Source organism: Erpetoichthys calabaricus, chromosome 13 (assembly GCF_900747795.2).
Source record: "Erpetoichthys calabaricus chromosome 13, fErpCal1.3, whole genome shotgun sequence".
NCBI classification, from domain to species: Eukaryota; Metazoa; Chordata; class Cladistia; order Polypteriformes; family Polypteridae; genus Erpetoichthys; species Erpetoichthys calabaricus.
The window spans coordinates 74,093,576-74,113,804 of NC_041406.2; the positions used below are offsets into that span (position 1 = coordinate 74,093,576).

General features: G+C 39.4%; 1 protein-coding gene across 1 annotated transcript in view; it reads left to right on the top strand.

The window, feature by feature from the left end:
• crot (carnitine O-octanoyltransferase) overlaps positions 1–20,229 on the top strand; it is a 68,992-nt gene that overhangs the window by 20,843 nt on the left and 27,920 nt on the right. Inside the window, exons 4-9 of the mRNA XM_028817122.2 lie at positions 1,527–1,708; positions 6,047–6,171; positions 7,560–7,668; positions 16,541–16,634; positions 16,928–17,053; positions 19,113–19,214. Of these exons, the coding sequence (XP_028672955.2) occupies positions 1,527–1,708; positions 6,047–6,171; positions 7,560–7,668; positions 16,541–16,634; positions 16,928–17,053; positions 19,113–19,214 (738 nt within the window). The remainder of the gene's footprint in view (positions 1–1,526; positions 1,709–6,046; positions 6,172–7,559; positions 7,669–16,540; positions 16,635–16,927; positions 17,054–19,112; positions 19,215–20,229) is intronic.

A 20,229-nucleotide genomic window follows, 5' to 3' on the forward strand; every position in this document is an offset into this window, starting at 1 on the left:
CCTTGTCCTTCTTCCACCCAACTCAAACCCCTGAATGGAGAGAGGTGGCCCCTTTTATCCACACCCGGATGTGTTCCAGGTGTCTTCCGATGAGCTTCTGCCGGCACACCCCAGTGTGGCGGAAGTACCAGCTGTGCACCCAGAAGCACTCCAGGTGTCCCTGATCCTCTTCCCCCCAGCACTTCCGGGTGTGGCGGAAGTGCAGGGGTCCAGGGCTCCCAAGGCATTGGGGCGTCCCCCGGCAGTGACCACGGGCCCCTATGGGGTTGAGCTTCAAAGCTCTGTACCCGTGGTCCCCATAGCCGCCAGGGCGGCCGCCCCCACGTGTTCTGGGGGAGGCGTAAGCCCTCCTCTGGTCCTCCGGGGCGTCCCCCAGTCACCTGCGACACTCTTCAGAAATGAGTAATGCCAGTTGTTAACAAGTATTGTTAGTGCACAGGTTTTATTTTTTGTACTGAAGAGATTTTTGGCTGTTGCTTTGAAAACAGTTATAATATTGTAAATGATTAACTTTTTGTGTAAAAATATGTTGTAATCCTTCACATGTGGTGTAATTTCTACTATCCCTACTGCATAAGAATAACATTATAAATACACCTGAAGACAATATTAAGTTTGTGCAGAAGTTAAATAATAGAGCACAATGTATTGATCAGAGTGCATTAGCATTAATGTTTAATCAGGTAAAGTTACTATTGTATTCATTTAATCTCATTAGCACAGTAGTTTTTATTGTAAACCAGGGGTGTCCAACCCTGGTCCTGGTGGGCTGCAGTGGCTGTAGGTTTTCATTCTAACCCTTTTTCTAATCAGCAAGCAGTTTTAACAGCTAATTAACCCCTTTTCCCTTCATTTTAATAGCCCTGTTTTTAAGGATTCAGTCCTCTGAATTGATTTGTTTCTTCATTAAATGGCAGCCAAACAGAAATGAGACGTGAAATGAGCGGAGAGATGACCAGCTAAATGGGAACGTCAAACTCCAACCAATTTCACTCCAACCAGTTTCTGAATGAAAAGCCAATTCCTGCTGTTAATTAAAGTCGTTATTGAATATCATGACTTGCTGCTGCTCTCATTCTACCACAGCAGACTGTTGGTTTTCTGTTTTTTCTAAGACCACCGTCAAGATGTTTTGGTAACCTGAGAAGCCTGACATGACCGAGACATTCACCTTTATTTATTTTCAGGTTAGCTGGTCATGTGGCAGCTGGTTTTGTGTTTCATTATTGTTTGGTTGCTCATTAAGGAAAAAGAAACAACTAAGGGGTCTGAATCATGTTAATTAAAACTAAGGCAAGACAAGTTAATTAGCAGCAAAAACGGCAGACTAGTTTAAGAAGATGGTCAGAATGAAAACCTGCAGCCACTGCGGCCCACTAGGACTGGAGTTGGACACCCCTGTTATAAACACTTATTATACAAGTTCACTCTTGTATGTACATTTTCTTGATCTCCTAATCTACTACTATTTTTTTGTTTTTGCTATATAGAATGCTTTTGCTTAACGGTATTTTCTACATTTGTAGCTAGAAGAATGGTGGCTAAACAGTGCATACCTTGAAGTCCGCATCCCTTCACAGCTAAATGTCAATTTTGGTGGTCCAGGGCCCTACCTTGAACACTATTGGCCACCACAAGATGGAACACAGCTGGACAGAGCCTGTATTTCAGTGTGGTACACTCTGCTGTTCTGGCAACTCCTGAGAACGTATGTAATTTAAAGAAACTGCATTCTGTAGAGCAAGTTATGTTAGATTCGCACCCTAGAAGGCCACAGTGGTTACAGTTTTCCTTCCAGACAATTTTTTAATTAGTAACCAGTTACTGCTGCTAATGACACATAATTCTTTGCAATAATTTCAATTGACTTGTTTTTTTTAAGATTCAGAATATTTATGTCTTTTTTTTCCTTTAACCAGAAGCCATTGTTATGAGATGCAAGTTGTTCATTTTCCCAATTTAATTAATAGGTTTCTTTAATGTTGCTTTTTCTAAAACATGAATTGCTTTTTGTACATGGCTAATTACCATTCATTAAGATTTGAACATCCACAGCACCCTGTCAAACTCTTATATAGGTAGTTTAGTATTTTGAGTGTTGATTGATTTGCAGAAAGCTAAGTTGCTATAGATAGATAGATAGATAGATAGATAGATACTTTATATAAAGCGCAAAACACAGTGACCTCATACTATGGGATGTCTGCCTTTTTGAAGGTCAGCAGTCTTTCCTCCTTGAACAATAAAGATGCACAGTTGTGTTTATCATGGTGAGAAAGGTGTTGGGTTCTGTTCATGACTTTGGGCTAGAGCTTCTGACTAATTCAAAGCATTAGAGTACCATCTTGAAAAGAATCCTTTTTAATCCTTATGTATGTCTCATCTCGGATTAAGTTCTTTGGGATTGACCATAGCACCAGATTTTGGCATAGGCATTGAATGCAATGGTTTCATGGCCAAATTTGTTTCAGTCCTATTTAACTACATATTATTATTCCCGGAAAGTGTAGGTTAAAAAGAGCAACGCCTGCTTCTTCCCACCCCATGCCCAGTTACCAGAAAAGCTTATATTTCAAAGCTTAGTGTATCAGTAAATTTGAAACACATATCATTTAATTCTATTAAAATTTATGAAAATAATTTTCTAACATGTTTACCCTTTTACAAACAATGGTATTTTAATTGGATTGTTATTCCATTCCACAAAACCACCCATAGACAATCAGACAAATACAGTAATATAAAGAGTTTAAGCATCTGTGCCATGTTGCATAGCACTCCCTCACACCAAAGTAGAACAGATTAAGTTAAATAACAAATCTAAATAAACCCTATGCAACTGACAGTGCACCGCAGTGAACTCTATTCAGAGTAGATTCCTGCCTTGTGTTTAGTGCTGCTGAGCTTTGTGAGGAATTTATTCTTCTTAAAGAATTTTTGTAGTCTGTTGCATATAGACAGATAGATAGATACTTTATTAATCCCAAGGGGAAATTTACATACTCCAGCAGCACCTTACTGATACAAAAAACAATATTAAATTAAAGATTGATAATAATGCAGGTAAAAACAGACAACAACTTTGAATAATGTTAACATTTACCCCCCTGGGTGGAATTGAAGAGTCGCATAGTTTGGGGGAGGAACGATCTCCTCAGTCTGTCAGTGGAACAGGACAGTGACAGCAGTCTGTCGCTGAAGCTGCTCCTCTGTCTAGAGATGACACTGTTTAGTGGATGCAGTGGATTCTCCATAATTGATAGGAGCCTGCTGAGCGCCTGTCACTCTGCCACAGATGTCAAACTGTCTAGCTCCATGCCAACAATAGAGCCTGCCTTCCTCACCAGTTTGTCCAGGCATGAGGCGTCTTTCTTCTTAATGCTGCCTCCCCAGCACACCACCGCGTAGAAGAGGGCACTCGCCACAACCGTCTGATAGAACATCTGCAGCATCTTATTGCAGATGTTGAAGGACGCCAGCCTTCTAAGGAAGTATAACCGGCTCTGTCCTTTCTTACACAGAGCATCAGTATTGGCAGTCCAGTCTAATTTATCATCCAGCTGCACTCCCAGGTATTTATAGGTCTGCACCGTCTGCACACAGTCACCTCTGATGATCACGGGGTCCATGAGGGGTCTGGGCCTCCTAAAATCCACCACCAGCTCCTTGGTTTTGCTGGTGTTCAGGTGTAGGTGGTTTGAGTCGCACCATTTAACAAAGTCATTGATTAGGTCCCTATACTCCTCCTCCTGCCCACTCCTGATGCAGCCCACGATAACAGTGTCATCAGCGAACTTTTGCATGTGGCAGGACTCCGAGTTGTGTTGGAAGTCCGATGTATATAGGCTGAACAGGATCGGAGAAAGTACAGTCCCTTGTGGCGCTCCTGTGTTGCTGACCACAATGTCAGACGTGCAGTTTCCAAGATGCACATACTGAGGTCTGTCTTTAAGATAGTCCATGATCCATGCCACCAGGTATGAATCTACTCCCATCTCTGTCAGCTTGTCCCTAAGGAGCAGAGGTTGGATTGTGTTGAAGGTGCTAGAGAAGTCTAGAAACATAATTCTTACAGCACCACTGTCTCTGTCCAAGTGAGAGAGGGATCGATGTAGCATATAGATGATGGCATCCTCCGCTCCCACCTTCTCCTGATATGCAAACTGCAGAGGGTCGAGGGCGTGTTGAACCTGTGGCCTCAGGTGGTGAAGCAGCAGCCTCTCCATGGTCTTCATCACATGTGATGTCAGAGCAACAGGCTGGAAGTCATTCAGCTCACTTGGATATGATACCTTTGGGACTGGGGTGATGCAAGATGTTTTCCAAAGCCTCGGGACTCTCCCCTGTTCCAGGCTCAGGTTGAAGATGTGCTGTAGAGGACCTCCCAGCTCCGATGCACAGACCTTCAGCAGACGTGGCGATACTCCATCTGGACCCGCTGCTTTGCTGGCACGAAGTCTCCTCAGCTCTCTGCTCACTTGCGCTGTTGTAATTATGGGTGGGGATGTCTCTCCTATGCTGGTATCAGCAGAAGGATGTGTGGAGGGTGCAGTACTCCGAGGTGAGAGTGAGAGGGGGTTAGGGTGGTCAAACCTGTTAAAGAAGTTGTTCATTTGGTTTGCTCTCTTCACATCTCTCTCGATGGTGGTACCCCGCTTCGAGCTGCAGCCAGTGATGATCTTCATCCCAGCCCACACTTCCTTCATGCTGTTATTCTGCAACTTCTGCTCCAGCTTTCTCCTGTACTGCTCCTTCGCCGCCCTGAGCTGGACTCGGAGTTCCTTCTGCACGCGCTTGAGCTCATGCTGCCTATATGAAGTCTGTGTGGGCATTAGCATTGTCAGATGATGGTAAAGGAGTTAAAGACAGGAATTCAGACATCAAAAATCAGTCCCATAGTGGATGGAACAAAAAATAAACGAAAAAATAATGAAATTACCAGTATTACAAGACTACTGAATCTGTCCAAGGCACCGTTTCACACAGCTGGAACTTCCTTCAGACCATTTTCACACGGCAATGTGTATATGCTTTTAAACTCTAAATGAATAAGCTTATTATTTTTGATTTGACTTTCATACATTATACTCAGTTGGAAATGACTGTTCATAATCGTTGAAATTAAAACTTATTTCTGATGGAAAATTTACACATTTTTCATGCAAAAAACACTTTTTCTGTAAATCTGCTCCACTACTAAATCAACATACGGAAAGGGAAATTTCACCTGAACTAAAAAACTTGTTCTTAAAAAGAAAATTAAAAGCTTCTGTCTGGCATTTTCCGTTCTGTTCCATCCATTTTCCAGTTGCAGAGATTATTAAAAATGAAGAAAGAAAATATGATAACAAATCTATTGGATTAGTCATCATTATGTATATTTTCTACATTCCTATATATAATGTTCTTATATAATAGTTATTGTTAAAAGTGGTATTTATTATCATTTGGTTTAATATATGAATATGATGTTTTAAAAGCAATAATATGTTTTATGGAAACACTTTAAATTCATTATACATTAATAGAAGAGTATGCACTATCTGTTCTGTTATATTCTTGAAAGATTTTACACATCCATGCATTTTTCCAATAAAACGTTTTTTTTCAGTTCAGGACCTCAATGAGCATGGGTATATTTTGGCCAATCAGATGAAAGATGGAGCCAAACCTGGATGAGAAAAACTCCATCGCAGGACACAATCATTTTCACACCTACATTCACTTCTACAAGGCAAACTTAGAGTCACCAACAAATCTAACATAAATAGATGTGGGAAGGAGCACGAAATATCCATGCTGAAGAACACGCACAAACACTGACCTTAAAGAATGTGCTTGAGCTAAGATTTAAACTCGAGAATATAAAGGTGCAGTAATCACTTTTGAACCGGGCAGCCCTGAATAATTTCATATATACAGTGCTTACAGATTACCATGGACATTTTCAAATAGAACAATAAATATAATAAAACATCATATATTTGTTTTGATATTTAATTTTGTCACTGTGTATAAGGTACTCAGTATTTTTTGTGTCCTGCAGAGAACAGTGGGAAGTGAGCAAAGCAGGCACCATGCCTTTAGACATGAATCAGTTCCAAATGTTGTACTGCACTTGCAAAATACCTGGCATCACAAAGGATTCTATTGTCAACTACTTCAAAACAGGTGAGAAAGCCTGCAGTGTTCCTGTCTTTTGGGGGGGGGGGGGGGTTTGTTTGGGTTTAATTTTGCATTTAATTGTAGTTGCTGTGCTGAATTAATCTCACCATGCATGCAATGCAGCCTGCTCTTGGTCACTCATGATATTATAACAGGTTTTTGCAATATTTTTTAATGTTATTATCCTGACATGTTTCAGTCCCCAGGCTGTGGTTTTGGTTTGGTATAGGGTAAAAAAAAAAATCATTTATGAACAAGATGGTTATCCCACAAAATGTTACATGATTTCAGTTTTACCTGTGAGGAATGAAATGTAAGGTTTTTAACACTCAATAGGAATTTATATAGTATGTTTATAGTCTTGTTGTTTTCCTTTTATTAATACAGTAATCCCTCCTCCATCGCGGGGGTTGCGTTCCAGAGCCACCCGCGAAATAAGAAAATCCGCGAAGTAGAAACCATATGTTTATATGGTTATTTTTATATTGTCATGCTTGAGTCACAGATTTGCGCAGAAACACAGGAGGTTGTAGAGAGACAGGAACGTTATTCAAACACTGCAAACAAACATTTGTCTCTTTTTCAAAAGTTTAAACTGTGCTCCATGACAAGACAGAGATGACAGTTCAGTCTCACAATTAAAAGAATGCAAACATATCTTCCTCTTCAAAGGAGCACTTGTAAGTATGCGAAGCACCGCGGCACAAAGCTGTTGAAGGCGGCAGCTCACACCCCCTCTGTCAGGAGCAGAGAGAGAGATAGAGAGAGACAGATAAAAAAAATCAATACGTGCCCTTTGAGCTTTTAAGTATGCGAAGCACCGTGCAGCATACTTAAAAGCTGCACACAGAAGGTAGCAACGTGAAGATAATCTTTCAGCATTTTTAGACGAGCGTCCTTATCGTCTAGGTGTGCGAACAGCCCCCCTGCTCACACCCCCTAGTCAGGATCACAGATAGTCAGCGCAAGAGAGAGAGAAAGAAAAGTAAGTTGGGTAGCTTCTCAGCCATCTGCTAATAGCGTCCCTTGTATGAAATCAACTGGGCAAACCAACTGAGGAAGCATGTACCAGAAATTAAAAGACCCATTGTCCTCAGAAACCCGCGAAGCAGCGAAAAATCCGCGATATATATTTAAATATGCTTACATGTAAAATCCGTGATGGAGTGAAGCCGCGAAAGGCGAAGCGCGATATAGCGAGGGATTACTGTATGTATTTTCCTTCTTGTATTTCTTTATCCTTTTGTATGATCTCTTATGATGCCTTAAAATAACAATTCATAATTAAGATTTTAGAATGTGTGCCATTTTCTGCTCACATTCCCAGCTTTATATGAGCTGTATTTGTAGCCCTATTTATTTGACTGTGTGCTTTGTATGCTTTACCTCTGCAGAGAGTGAAGGAGATTGCCCTTCTCATTTAGTAGTGATGTGCCGAGGACGTATTTTTACCTTTGATACTATGCATGAAGGACATCTGCTCAGCCCCCCAGAACTTCGCAGGTACGCTTCAAAATCTTACACATACTAGACATCAATAATACCTGAATAGTAAAGTAACTTAAGGTTAATTTAAATGTTAATAAGGAGCCAGACAATAATCAGAAACAAAATGTGCAAAATCTTTTATTAATCATTTTAAAACAGCACAACAGCTGTGGCTATTGCCATTTAAACAATTAAAATGGAAATGGTTTAAATAAAAAAGTCAGAATGCATCCCTTTGTAAGAGTGTTTTCAACTCTCCTTTACTGTTCAGAACACAGGCATACTTGAAAAAAATCAAAGGAGAACAGATAGAGTATGAGTTTATGAATAGCCTGATATGCAACAAATGAGTTAAATTTATGAATAAATACTAAAATGTTTAAATATTTTACCTACCTAAACAGCAGACTGATGAGATTCTTGTCCTTTGCAGTCCATAGCTAACTCACTGAAAACTGGGAGTCTGAGACTCAGGCCAACATGCAGGCACTGTTATGTTGGCTACTCTCAAGTAGATTCATTGTGGAAATGTCATATTCACATACATTGGTCAATATGACCATAGTCAATAGAAAGGGCAAGTTTGTGGCTGTTTTTTAACTGATAGTGTTCAGCGTTTCTAAATGACATTGAAGATTTGGATCTGTGCAATCTCTGACTGAAACAAGGCTTTCTCAATAGCTGGAAGAAGTATATTTGATTTAACAGAAGTACAATTATTAGAATCTTGAAATCTTCAAAATGCCAATGGAGGTCTTCAGACTTTATTACACTGGGTGAGATGTTAAGTTGCACTGGAATAGGTAGCTTTCAACCTGTTAAATCAAGAAAAACTACCATATATACTTGTGTTTAAGTTTTCCCGTAGATAAGTCGAGACTTAATTTTAAAATACAATTTCCGGTATTTTATAATGTCGGTCATGTAAGTCAAATGTGGAAAACTCACACTATTGGTCCAAGAGATTACGATATGCTAACATCCACCTGAGAGAGTAACCATGGAGCACACTGCCTTTTTTTCTATGTATTGTGTCTAAGTGACTATACGGTAATACCCGAACTATTCCAAAGCGACGTTTACACTGTTTTGTGATTTTTGTATCTCGTACCCTCATACACCTTTATCGGAAGAGCATGGATGGAGCAATTGATTAGAAGAAAATCTGAAGATAGCTTTAAATTAAAAGTCATTGAAGTGGTGAAAGAAATTGTTAACTGTGCTGCTACAACAAAATTTGATGTGTCTGAGAAACTGATGTGAGATTGGAGGAAACAAGAAGATGTAAAAAAAAAAAAAAATGTATGTGTCGTATTTTTGAACTGGCGTATAAGTCGGCGTCTGATTTTATGATTGATTTTTTTGACTTGCATGTGAGTTTATATGGTAGATAGAATTTATGATTTTCATATTCAGCTTTTTGGACATGTATGCTTAGAGAGAACTGTTTTCGCTAGCTATCTGTGTAGCATGGTAAACATGTTTTTATCTGAAGATAGCACTGTTCTGTAGTTTTGTGTCTTATGGTTCCCATCACCAGTGGATATTAAATGTTTAATTTTCTGTTTTATGATATGAATTTATATAAGGGACCAGTTAAATTTTAATCACAGGCCACTCTGACTCATATTGAGTATTGCTGGTCTGGCCATACACGGTCACAAGACAAGTTTACATTCTTTGTTCTAAAGGTATCATGTATGAATAAATGTGTTTATAAAGACAGTATTTGTGATTATTGAGAAGTTCTGAAAGAAAGTAACTCTTCAAAGAAACTTTCCCAGGAAGCCTGTACAAATTACAGTATATATTCCTGTTTACATGTGAAACGTGTCTTGAAAAGTATTCAGACCTATGACCATATTTGTAATATCTATATATATAAAATCCCTGTGTGCATCCAGGTGTCCGTGTGTGGGTGTCTTCTGGTGAAGTGCGCATGCGCGGGGCACAGTGCGATGCGCGATATTACTGTCAGAGAAAGTTAGAGGCATTTTATGGAAATACAAACCAGTATTACTGCGAGAGGAAATTAAAGGTACACAATACAGTGACGCATATTACAGCCACATACAAGCCAGTATTACTGTCAGAGGAGATTAAAGGCATATTACCGACGCGCACGCCTGTATTACCGCCAGAGAAAATTAAAGGTATATTACGGACGTACAAGCTAGCGGACGTACAAGACGGTATCCTTCAATAAGGGCACGCACAGGCATCCTTCAATAAGGGCGAGCCTCAAAAGGGCGACCTCAATTGGGTGCAGCGAATAAAGGCGCGCGTAAATAAAGATCTGCACCTTTGTTACTCTTCACATATTCCAGAGCCATTTGAACTAAATTATCTATGAACGCCTTTATTCGCCGCGCTTAATTGAGGTCGGCCTTTTGAAGCTCGCCTTTTTGTGCGCGCCCTTATTGAATAGAGCCGTACAAGACAGTATTACTGTCACAGAAAATTAAAGATACACAATACACGGCGGCAGCCCACGAAGAACGGTCAGCTCAGCAAGTAAATATCAACAAAAGAAAGAAAAATACGACCAACAAAAAGAATGAGGTCAAAAAGTCCCTTGCCATTTAATATAGACTGTTCCTACTAATGTTTATGCACTACTGTTCTAGCGCCCGTTATTGTAACGGGCTAAATGACTAGTTGCTGTATAAAATATAACAAAAGTGTTACTTTTTGGTGTTGCTTATTATTAAAAAGCTCAGAAATTATTTTTAAGATGTCCTCATGGAAATCATTTTGTTGACATAAATAAAGTGTTAAACACAGTTGCCGTACAATTGATCTCCAACTGAATCATTAAAATAACAGCCACAACTTCTGGATAGTTAAACTTGTAGGCAAGTGATCAGTATTTGGGTTGTGAATCCAAAGGACTGCTGTGAAAATGAGGAATAAAGAGAATTGCGAAGAAGAGATGAATACAAATACATAAAGTAGGAAAAGTATGCCAAACAATTTCTAAGTGTTTGGATTCCCCAGTGGGCTTTCTTGGTTCACTTATTAAGAAGAGGATCTGCATCAAACCATCCAGACACTGCATGGAAAAGATTGTCCCTCAAAACTTCACATGCGAACAAGGAGACCAAGAAGTGAACAATCCCAGTTCAGTAGCTATGACTAGAGTAAAGGTGTGCCAGTCAACCATATTGAGGCCCTGAATAACACTCACCTATAAAGGAGGGTTTCACAAAATAATGAATTATTCAAACAGAATCATTTGAAAACATGTCTGGCGTTTGACAAAAAGACCCATTTGCGATGTGACAAAATGAAGTATGGATAGATGAGTCCAAGATAGTTATATCTTACACAATGTAACATTGCCCAGACCTCAAAAAAATAACCTACTTACAGTAAAGTATGGTGATGGTGATATTATGTTGTGAGGATTCTTTTCATTAAGCAAGGACTGGGCATCTTGTTACAGTAGTATGAAGAATGAAAGATCTGTCTAAGTCTGCTGACAGAACTAAAGCTTAGGAGAAAGTTTGTCTTTTAAAAGGAGATTGGACCCAAGCACACGGCCAAAATAACTCTGGAGTGGTCCGTGGACAAAAAAAAGATGAATGTCATACAATGGCCTAGTCAGAGCCCCGATCTCCCTTTGACTGAGAATCTGGGGCACTGGAAAATTGCAGTGCAGAAGTGTGGTCTGACTAAACACAAAAACCTGAGTCAAATCAGAGCAATAGAATATTAGAAAAGTGTGATAAGAACAGGCCATTTAGCCCAAAAAACCCATTCATCCTGTTCATCTAGATTGTCCAAAATTACATCATGCCGAGATTTTAAAGTACTCAAAAAGTACTGTTCTCCATGACCCTACATGTGCAAATGATTCTTGAAGTGCACAAAGAAAAACATTTTCACATTTGTACAAAATCTTCCTTTAAAAAGTTTCCAACCACAGCCCCGATGTTCTTGTTGTAGAGTTTATTTTAAAATAACAAGTGGGATCTATCAAACTAACTCCTTTCCTCATTTTAAACACTTAGGTCAATAGGTCTCCTCTCAATCTCTGTTTACTTAAACTGATCATGTTCAGCTCATTCAGTCTCTACTAATGGCTCATACGTCATAGTCCACCAGGTGAGGCCTCACTAATGTATAACATAAGCACAACCTGCCTTGACATGTACTCCACACATCATGATAAATAACCTAACATCCTATTAGCTTTCTTGATCACTTCTGTACACTGTTATGGCATAGATAGTGATGAGTCCGCTGTGACTATAAAGTCCTTCTCATAAGAGATACTTTCAAGTTTTAGACCTCCCATTGAGTAGTAAGATCTGCCCGGAAGAATTGCTCTATAAAATATTCATATACTGTGGAACCTCGGGTCACGACCGTAATCCGTTCCAAAACTCTGGTCGCAGCCCGATTTGGTCTTGACCCGAAGTAATTTCACCCATAGGATTGTATGTAAATACAATTAATCCGTTCCGGACCGTACGAGCTGTATGTAAATATATATATATTTTAAATGATTTTTAAGCACAAAAATAGTTAATTATATCATAGAATGCACAGTGTAATAGTAAATTAAATGTTTACTTACTTCTTCTGTAATGTTTACTTCTTCTGCTTGGGCTCTCTCGCGCTCTCTCTCTCTCGCTCGTGTTCTCTCACTCGCGCTCTCTCTCTCGCTCGCTTGCTGCACAGGGAATGCACAGGGAGAGACTGAACATGTGCGGAAATCATCGGCACGTACGAACCGGAAGCAAAACTGGCTTGTTCATCACCTGAGTATGTGGTCGTAAACAGATGCAAAAGTTTGGCAAACTTTTTGGTCGTAACCCGATTTGTACATGGTCTGAGACGTTTGTGACCTGCGGTTCCACTGTATGTACAGATTGAATACTTATGCAGAATGCATTTCCTTTTTTCTTCTTGTTTTTTTTAATAAAGCAACATTGTATTAAAAATTAATTTTGAGTTGCAGTGCATTGAAATATAAGTATCAAAGAGAAAAAGGTAGGATTTGTTATTCAGCAAAATTAGAGAACTGATTAAGGACCAGGCTCTTGTCATGTATTTAATATAGAAGATCAAATATAGAAACATTATCAAAACTGAACCAAACAAATCATCATCTTAAAAACATACTGTTAAGAAAATAACATAGTATAACTTTTGGAACAGTGCTGTTTTGTAGTACACTCGCAGAAAGTGACACAACATTGATCTTCTTATATAATACGTTACTGTGGCTGTCCGTTTGTCTGTCCTGGATTTTAAATCACCTGTAGCTCGTAAACCGTTTGACCTATTGACTTGTAGTATAATAATAAGTTAAACACTTTAATGTGCAGAACTGAAAAGTCCCAGCAACACAAAGAACATGTAGTCTACCACATGACCCTGGTTGGATTTATGTATAAGCGCTAGCACATATCTTACACTTAGTTTAAAGTACAATAAAAATTCACAGCCCATCAATTGTAAAATACTATTTAGGGATGCACCGATACCGAAACGGGTATCTGGTATCGGCCTCGATACCACATTTTCTAAAGTACTCGTACTCGTTAAAAGTCCCCCGATACCAGGGACCGATACCACGGTCTGAGAAATGTCTATGTTTGAGCGGCGTGTAAGGGGTTAATCACAGGCACCGAGTGCCCGCCCCCAGGCCCCGGCTGCAGCTCAGAGCGGGGAGAAGGCAAGGTGAGGCAAGACATGTCAGCCGTGTGGAACTATTTCAAAGTGAATGAAGACGACAAAACAAAGGCGGACTGCAAATTGTGCTCAGCGAAATTGTCCAGAGGAGGCTCAAAAGGTAGCGCATTTAACACAAGTAATTTAATCAAGCACCTAAAATCCCAACACGACAACGAGTACAAAGAGTTTACCCACGCTTCTAAACCAAGACAACCCACACTGCAGCAAACTCTTGCAAGACGAGAGAAAATGTCCAGAGACAATCCACGTGCTGTGAAAATAACACAGGCAGTTATCGAGTACATTGCATTGAGTGACCAGCCACTCTCGGAGGTAGAAAATGTGGGATTCCTGCGTCTCCTCCATGTTCTGGAGCCCAGATATGATATCCCAAGCCGCCGCTACATGACTGACACGGAGCTGCCTAAACTACACGACTCCGTGAAAAAACATATCCACAGCCTACTGCAAGCCTCCTCTGCGTTTAGTTTCACCACGGATATTTGGACAAGCAGTGTTAGCCCCGTGTCGCTAATTAGCCTAACCTCCCAGTGGATAGACGAGAGTTTCTTGTTTTTTTTGTTAAATTATATGACTAAAGCTGTTACCTGTAAATTTAAATCATGTTTTTATTAAGTACTCGGTATCGGCAAGTACTCGGTATCGGCGAGTACTGAAATGCAAGTACTCGTACTCGTACTCGTTTTCCAAAAAAGTGGTATCGGTGCATCCCTAATACTATTAGAAGTACTTGAAACATACATTGCTGGATTTCAGTCAGATTGTAATGATGTAAGACTTATTTTGTTTTGTATACACACTGCAATCCTAGATATTTAACAGAATAAAAAACTGTTCTATAAAATGTTGCCTATATTACTAAAAAGTCCAAAATACCTTGTTGTCCAAAAACTTGTCTGCCACTTAACCACCACCGTTGGGGACTGTGCCAACAGCAATTTTCAAATTTCTACACCTTCTGTACTCTTACTCATCAGCAAGACCCAAAGATACATTTTTTTATATGGGTTGTTAGTGCTCCATCATGTGCAGGAAGAAGCCATTCTTTTCCAGGAGGGAATTCAGATTTCAAGCCACCAGATTCTGTAATCTCTGACCATCAGCTGCACTTGATATCCTATGCAGAAAAATCATGGATAGCAGGGGAGACAGGAAACCTTGATGAACTCATATTGCCACTTTGAATCTTTGCCAAAAAAAGTGGTTACCACATTTCTTTAACAATATGTCTAAGAGTAGGTAGTTGTAAGCCTTCTTCATGTATTCAAACCCTATACACCATCCATCCATCGATTTTCCAACCCACTGAATCCGAACACAGGGTCACGGGGGTCTGCTGGAGCCAATCCCAGCCAACACAGGGCACAAGACAGGAACCAATCCCGGGCAGGGTGCCAACCCACCGCAGAACCCTATACACCTAATGTACAAACTCTTAGTCCACTGTTCCGGGACTCAATTGTTCCTCCGGAATTCAAAGTTGAATTGCTCAGAGATTGCTTTCTAACACCTTAGCATATGCTTTTCTTGAAAAATGCATCCTCTGAAATAGTAAAAGACTCTCTGGCCCCCTTTTTAACAGTTGCCAAGTCAGTACCTTTTTTTGCCTGCATGTCCAAAACAACCATCCTCAAATCATGTTAAGATAATTACAAGGTCAGTCGCTCAGCTTTGTCACAAGGCATTCTGGTACCCAGAACACTTCCCTCCCATGCAGAGTTGCTTGTTGCATTTCATTCAGTGCTGTAGTGATAGGCTATGACATCCTGCACACCTGTAATGGAGTATATCAGGTTTGAAGATGAAGTAATGAATGAATAAAGAAAATAAAACATTCTCCAACATGAATTTATTGCACTAGCATGTTCCATATAGTAATATGTCTGATTTTTAGCTGTTGTTTCACATGTTATTAATTTTCATATATTATATCACATTAGAGATATCTCAGAAGACTTCACTGAACTAGCTTGGTCCAGCTTTACTTCTGATTCTTTCCTCTCACAATTACAGATCGTCTTCTCATTGTGTCTTCTTATTACAACAGTCTGAGCTCCATGTTAATAGACAAAACTGTTTTCAGCACTAGGGAGAGAAAAATTTAAGGGAAAGTGACTACTCCAGTTTACAAGTACATAAATAAGACAGCTGTTATACATTTGACCTTTTTCCAAGGACTGTGAATAATGTCTACTGAACTATAAAAAATTGGGACACAAATACTTAGTACTACTGATGGATCAGTAATAGAGGAGGGTGGAAATAGAGACACCTTCTAATGGCACAGTAGAATAGCAGGTGCTGCATTACCACAGTGAAACTAAGCAAGTCGATTAACTGGCCTGTCTCTGTGTCATGTTCAAAGTATTGTATTGTGAATTATGAATCCCCTTGGGATTAATAAAGTATCTATCTATCTATCTATCTATCTATCTATCTATCTATCTATCTATCTATCTATCTATCTATCTATCTATCTATCTATCTATCTATCTATCTATCTATCTATCTATCTATCTATCTATCTATCTATCTATCTATCTATCTATCTATCTATCTATCTATCTATCTATCTATCTATACTATAAATGTGCTATTCTTTATGCGTGAAATGGTTGGAGATGAATCCCATGAGCCCTAACACAATGGAGACTATATTTGAAGAACACACTGGAGATTATATTTGAAGAACTCTTCCATTAATCATTCCATATATTTTAACATTTAAGTTAAGTAATTTGTTTCTATTTTATTACTTAAATAGCTTAGGGTGGCGCAGTGCTGCCTTGCAGTAAAGAAACCTGGGTTTGTTTCCAAGGTCCTCCCAGCGTGTTTACATGTTTTTCCCATGTCTGTGTGGGTTTCTTCCAGGTGATCCGGTTTCCTCCCACAGTCTAAAGTTGTACAGATTAGGTGAATTAGCAATGCTAAATTGGCCCAGGTGTGTGTGTGTGTGTTTGTGTTAACCCTGCAATTGACTGGCACCCTGTTCAGGGTTTGTTCCTGCCTAGCACCCAATGCTAGCTGGGGTAGGCTCCAGCACCCCCTTGCGACCGTGTTCCAGACTAAGCAGGTTAGACAATGACTTGAAAAGCTTGTCATAGACTTTATACTTGTACATTTGTACAAAATAAAAGTATAAACTACTTGAAATCTTACAGTTTTACTATTATCTTATTAGGCAACTTGCATATATCCGACAGAGATGTGACACTGGGCCCCGTGGAGTAGGAGTTTCTGCCCTGACTACAGAGGAGCGCACTCGATGGGCAAAGGTTAGTGAGACTGCCACTAGATATGTTGATGATGAGATGTGGAGCCCTTGCTTCAAAAGTGCTGCTTCCCACGACTTCACAGACATAAGTAGATAATAAACACGATGGGAACAAGATAAATGTGAATTTTAACAAGTTTAAGAGTGCTTGAAGCAGAATATTATGTGGCGTCAGTTCCTTCTTAAGCAATAAATAGTTTATGTCCTCCTTGATTAGCCCTGATTTTGCATTTCACATATTTATAAAATTGTTGTTTACTTGTGTATGTAATTTATTTTTTGTGTATGTGTTAGACCCGTGAGTACCTCATTGAACTTGACCCAAAGAACCTCTCCATTCTGGAGACTATTCAAAGTGCCTTATTTATACTTTCTCTGGATGATGAGAGCCCATACGCCACACCGGAAAATTATTCTCAGGTGAGTATATTTGATCTATAATATTGATGGGAACTCCGGCTCTTTTCAAAGCTTCGGCTCTTTTGGATCGGCTCCCTTTAAAGAGCTGGCTCTTACGGCTCCCGAATGGCTCTTCGTTTGGTATCACTTGGATGCTTATATTTTAGCCTAATTAAGCAATTATGAATGGTTTGTGTATAAGTAATTTCTTATTCATTATTTTCAGACATTACGTATTTTTATGCATTTTTTCCACAGCAAACACACCAAACAAATTAAATAAAGGCCAAACTCAACAACAACAACACAACACTATGACTCTTTGAATAAAAGTTTTTAGGCCAGGTTGGCATTCAGAAATGCCAGATGCCTCAGCTTAGATGGGCTGATGCGATTTCTCCTCTCCGTGATTATTTGTCCTGTTTTTGAGAAGACTCTTTCTGAGGTGACCGATGTAACGACAATGCAAAGTCTTCCTACCATTACCTTAACCGGGCGTGGGTAGACTGCAGCCTTGGCCTCCCACCAGCTCGGTGGGTCTTCAGCTCTTTGGATGAGGGGCTCCTCAAGATAGGACCTCAACTCCAGCATAGCATCAGTTGTGGGATTTCTCCTTGCAGTGTCTCCTGTTGCTCTTTCGTCAAAGAGCCTCCACACAGCAGAAGCTTGTGGTTCCTGTGAACATGCCCCTGCTCCAATTTCTTCCTCTTGGCCCTCTGATGGAGGAGCAGACAGGCTGCTGGGGTTGCATCTTGCTGCTGCTGCACTTATTCTTTGAAATGCCTTATCCACAGCTCTGTTGTCATTAAATGCTACCTTTTTTCCAGAGCAGTGGTTTCTGAAAGCACAGTGTTGTACTCCATCCTCAGATATATAGTTATGGAATAATTGTTTGGGACAAAGTTTTTCTGCTAGGGAGGACATACATGGGGTTTAAGGCCTGTACAAAAGTTGTAAATCCTCTGTCCTCCACAATGGAAAATGGTTGAAAGTCGCTAGCTATCATTTTAGCCAGCTTCTTGTCGACACTTATTTGTTTGTTTGGCGTCATTTGTTTTGGAATAAATGTGCTTATTTTGGTTTGAACTGAAGACCGTGTTATACCTGCAGTTTTCGGTAAGACAGTGGATGCTGCAGCAGAAGTACTTGGCTCTTTTCCAGGGTCAGTGGATGGCAGGAGAGAGGGCACGCTCTCCTCCAGTTGCACGGACGAGTGGGTGGTTCTTATGTCTGTGCAGGTTTGTTGTTGACCCTGCTCTAACGGATATTTTCATATTACAAATTCTACACTTAGCTTTGCAGTCTCCAATATCACTGAAATGCAGCCAGATGCTGATTCTTTTTCGGCTTTCACTCATTTCTTCGCTCTTCTTTTTTTCTTCACAATGCGCTTGCATTTAAATCTGGCTCCTCGTCTGTCGCAGCGACAGGTACACAGAGCGACAGTGTCGCTCTGTGTACCTGGCCTGTACCAACACTTGCTGTCTTCGGAGCGTCTGCCCCCCTTCCTTCTTTCACATAATGGTACGATCCTAGTCCGATGTGTTGTTCGTGAACAGGCCGGCATTATGAGCCAATGTTCTGTGTGCCCATATAAGTAAAGTCCCACCCCTGCCGAATGGATTTTCTACAGAGCTGAGCAGGAGCGGCTGAAGCTTCGGCTCCGCTCGACGGGCATCGGCTCCTCTCGTTCGCTTCAAAGCATCAGCTCTTAGAGCCGGCTCGTTTGCGAACGACACATCACTAATATATAACAGTTTTGTCTTTTATAGAGTGTTAATAAATACATTGTACATTTTAATTTTGAGTTTAATAATGATTTGCTGCTTGCTGTCACTGTTAGTTTAGTTTCCACATGGATCCCCAGTGTTGTGATAGCAGAATTTGTTACTTGGAGTAAATCATTCTAAGACCTCTGCCTCCAAAGATAAGCTTGATGGTTTAGCTCAAGTTAAACATGGTGTTCCACAAAAACATGAAGTTCATAATTCTATATAGAGGAAAAGGACATATCTTTTCTAAATGTTGCCAATATTGTCTTGAAAATGTGGCTGTTCTCTTGTCTTTTTCCTCATTACAGATTATTTCAGCCTGCCTAACCGGTGATCCAACGATCCGCTGGGGGGACAAATCATACAATATGCTTAGTTTTGCGAATGGTACTTTTGGATCAAACTGTGATGTAAGTTTTTAGTTTTGCATTGTTTCTGTTACAACCACTTGTACTGATACAGCTGTGAAAAATGACGTGGCACTCGTGATGCATCATTTACTAGTGATACAATTGCTTTATTTGATCTCTCCACATACAATTTTAAATCCATTGAACAGGGAATTTTTATAGCCACTAAGTCAATTGCTATGGTTTTTTGGAAAATGTTTTGAAGTGTGTGTGCTGACTTTATTCAGTTTATGTACTTCATAAAAACGTTCTATTATTTTATACTTGCATTTGTTGTCATAGTTTGAAAAATGCTTACTTTTTAGAAACCTCTTAATTGGAAATATAATAAGGAATTGCCAATCTAAAGAAGTTAAGGATCTAAATGTTGTTTATGTGTACACAGTGTTGCTGCTAAAAGTATAATGTAGTTTCTTTACAAACCTCACCATGAATTTCATTCTTTCACTTACTACTTTTCAAGAAGAAGTTTAGCGCCATAGCAGTTAAATAACATAGTGGCATAAATAAATATCTTCTGTTTTAGTAGTTAGGGTTTGATTCTAGTATACGACTGTGTTTCTTTTACCATGTATAATTTTTTTTTTTTACAAAATAGTAAACAAATAAGCATTTTAAAATAAACAACATGAGCACTATATAGATTTTTGTCCTTAAAGTGAAATTGTGTTTACTAAATTCAAAATTGACTATAACAAAGTCAATAAAATTTAAAACTAAATGAAACAGAATTATAACAATGTGTCTGATAATTAGGTAGCATAAGTTGATTATTAAAAACAAATAATAATTTCAAACTTATTGTTTTTTAAAAATTGTGTTTTGTGTAGGTGATTTTTCACTGTTTTTAAAACCTTCACTCTCATATTAAAACTTTGTAACTGCAGCACACCACAAACTAACACAGTATTCCTCAAACAATCCGAATAGCTGAATCTGTGTGTTAATCATCTACTTCACGTCGCATGTAACTGAACAAACAGACAGTTTTCTGAGAATTACCTGAAGTAAACTT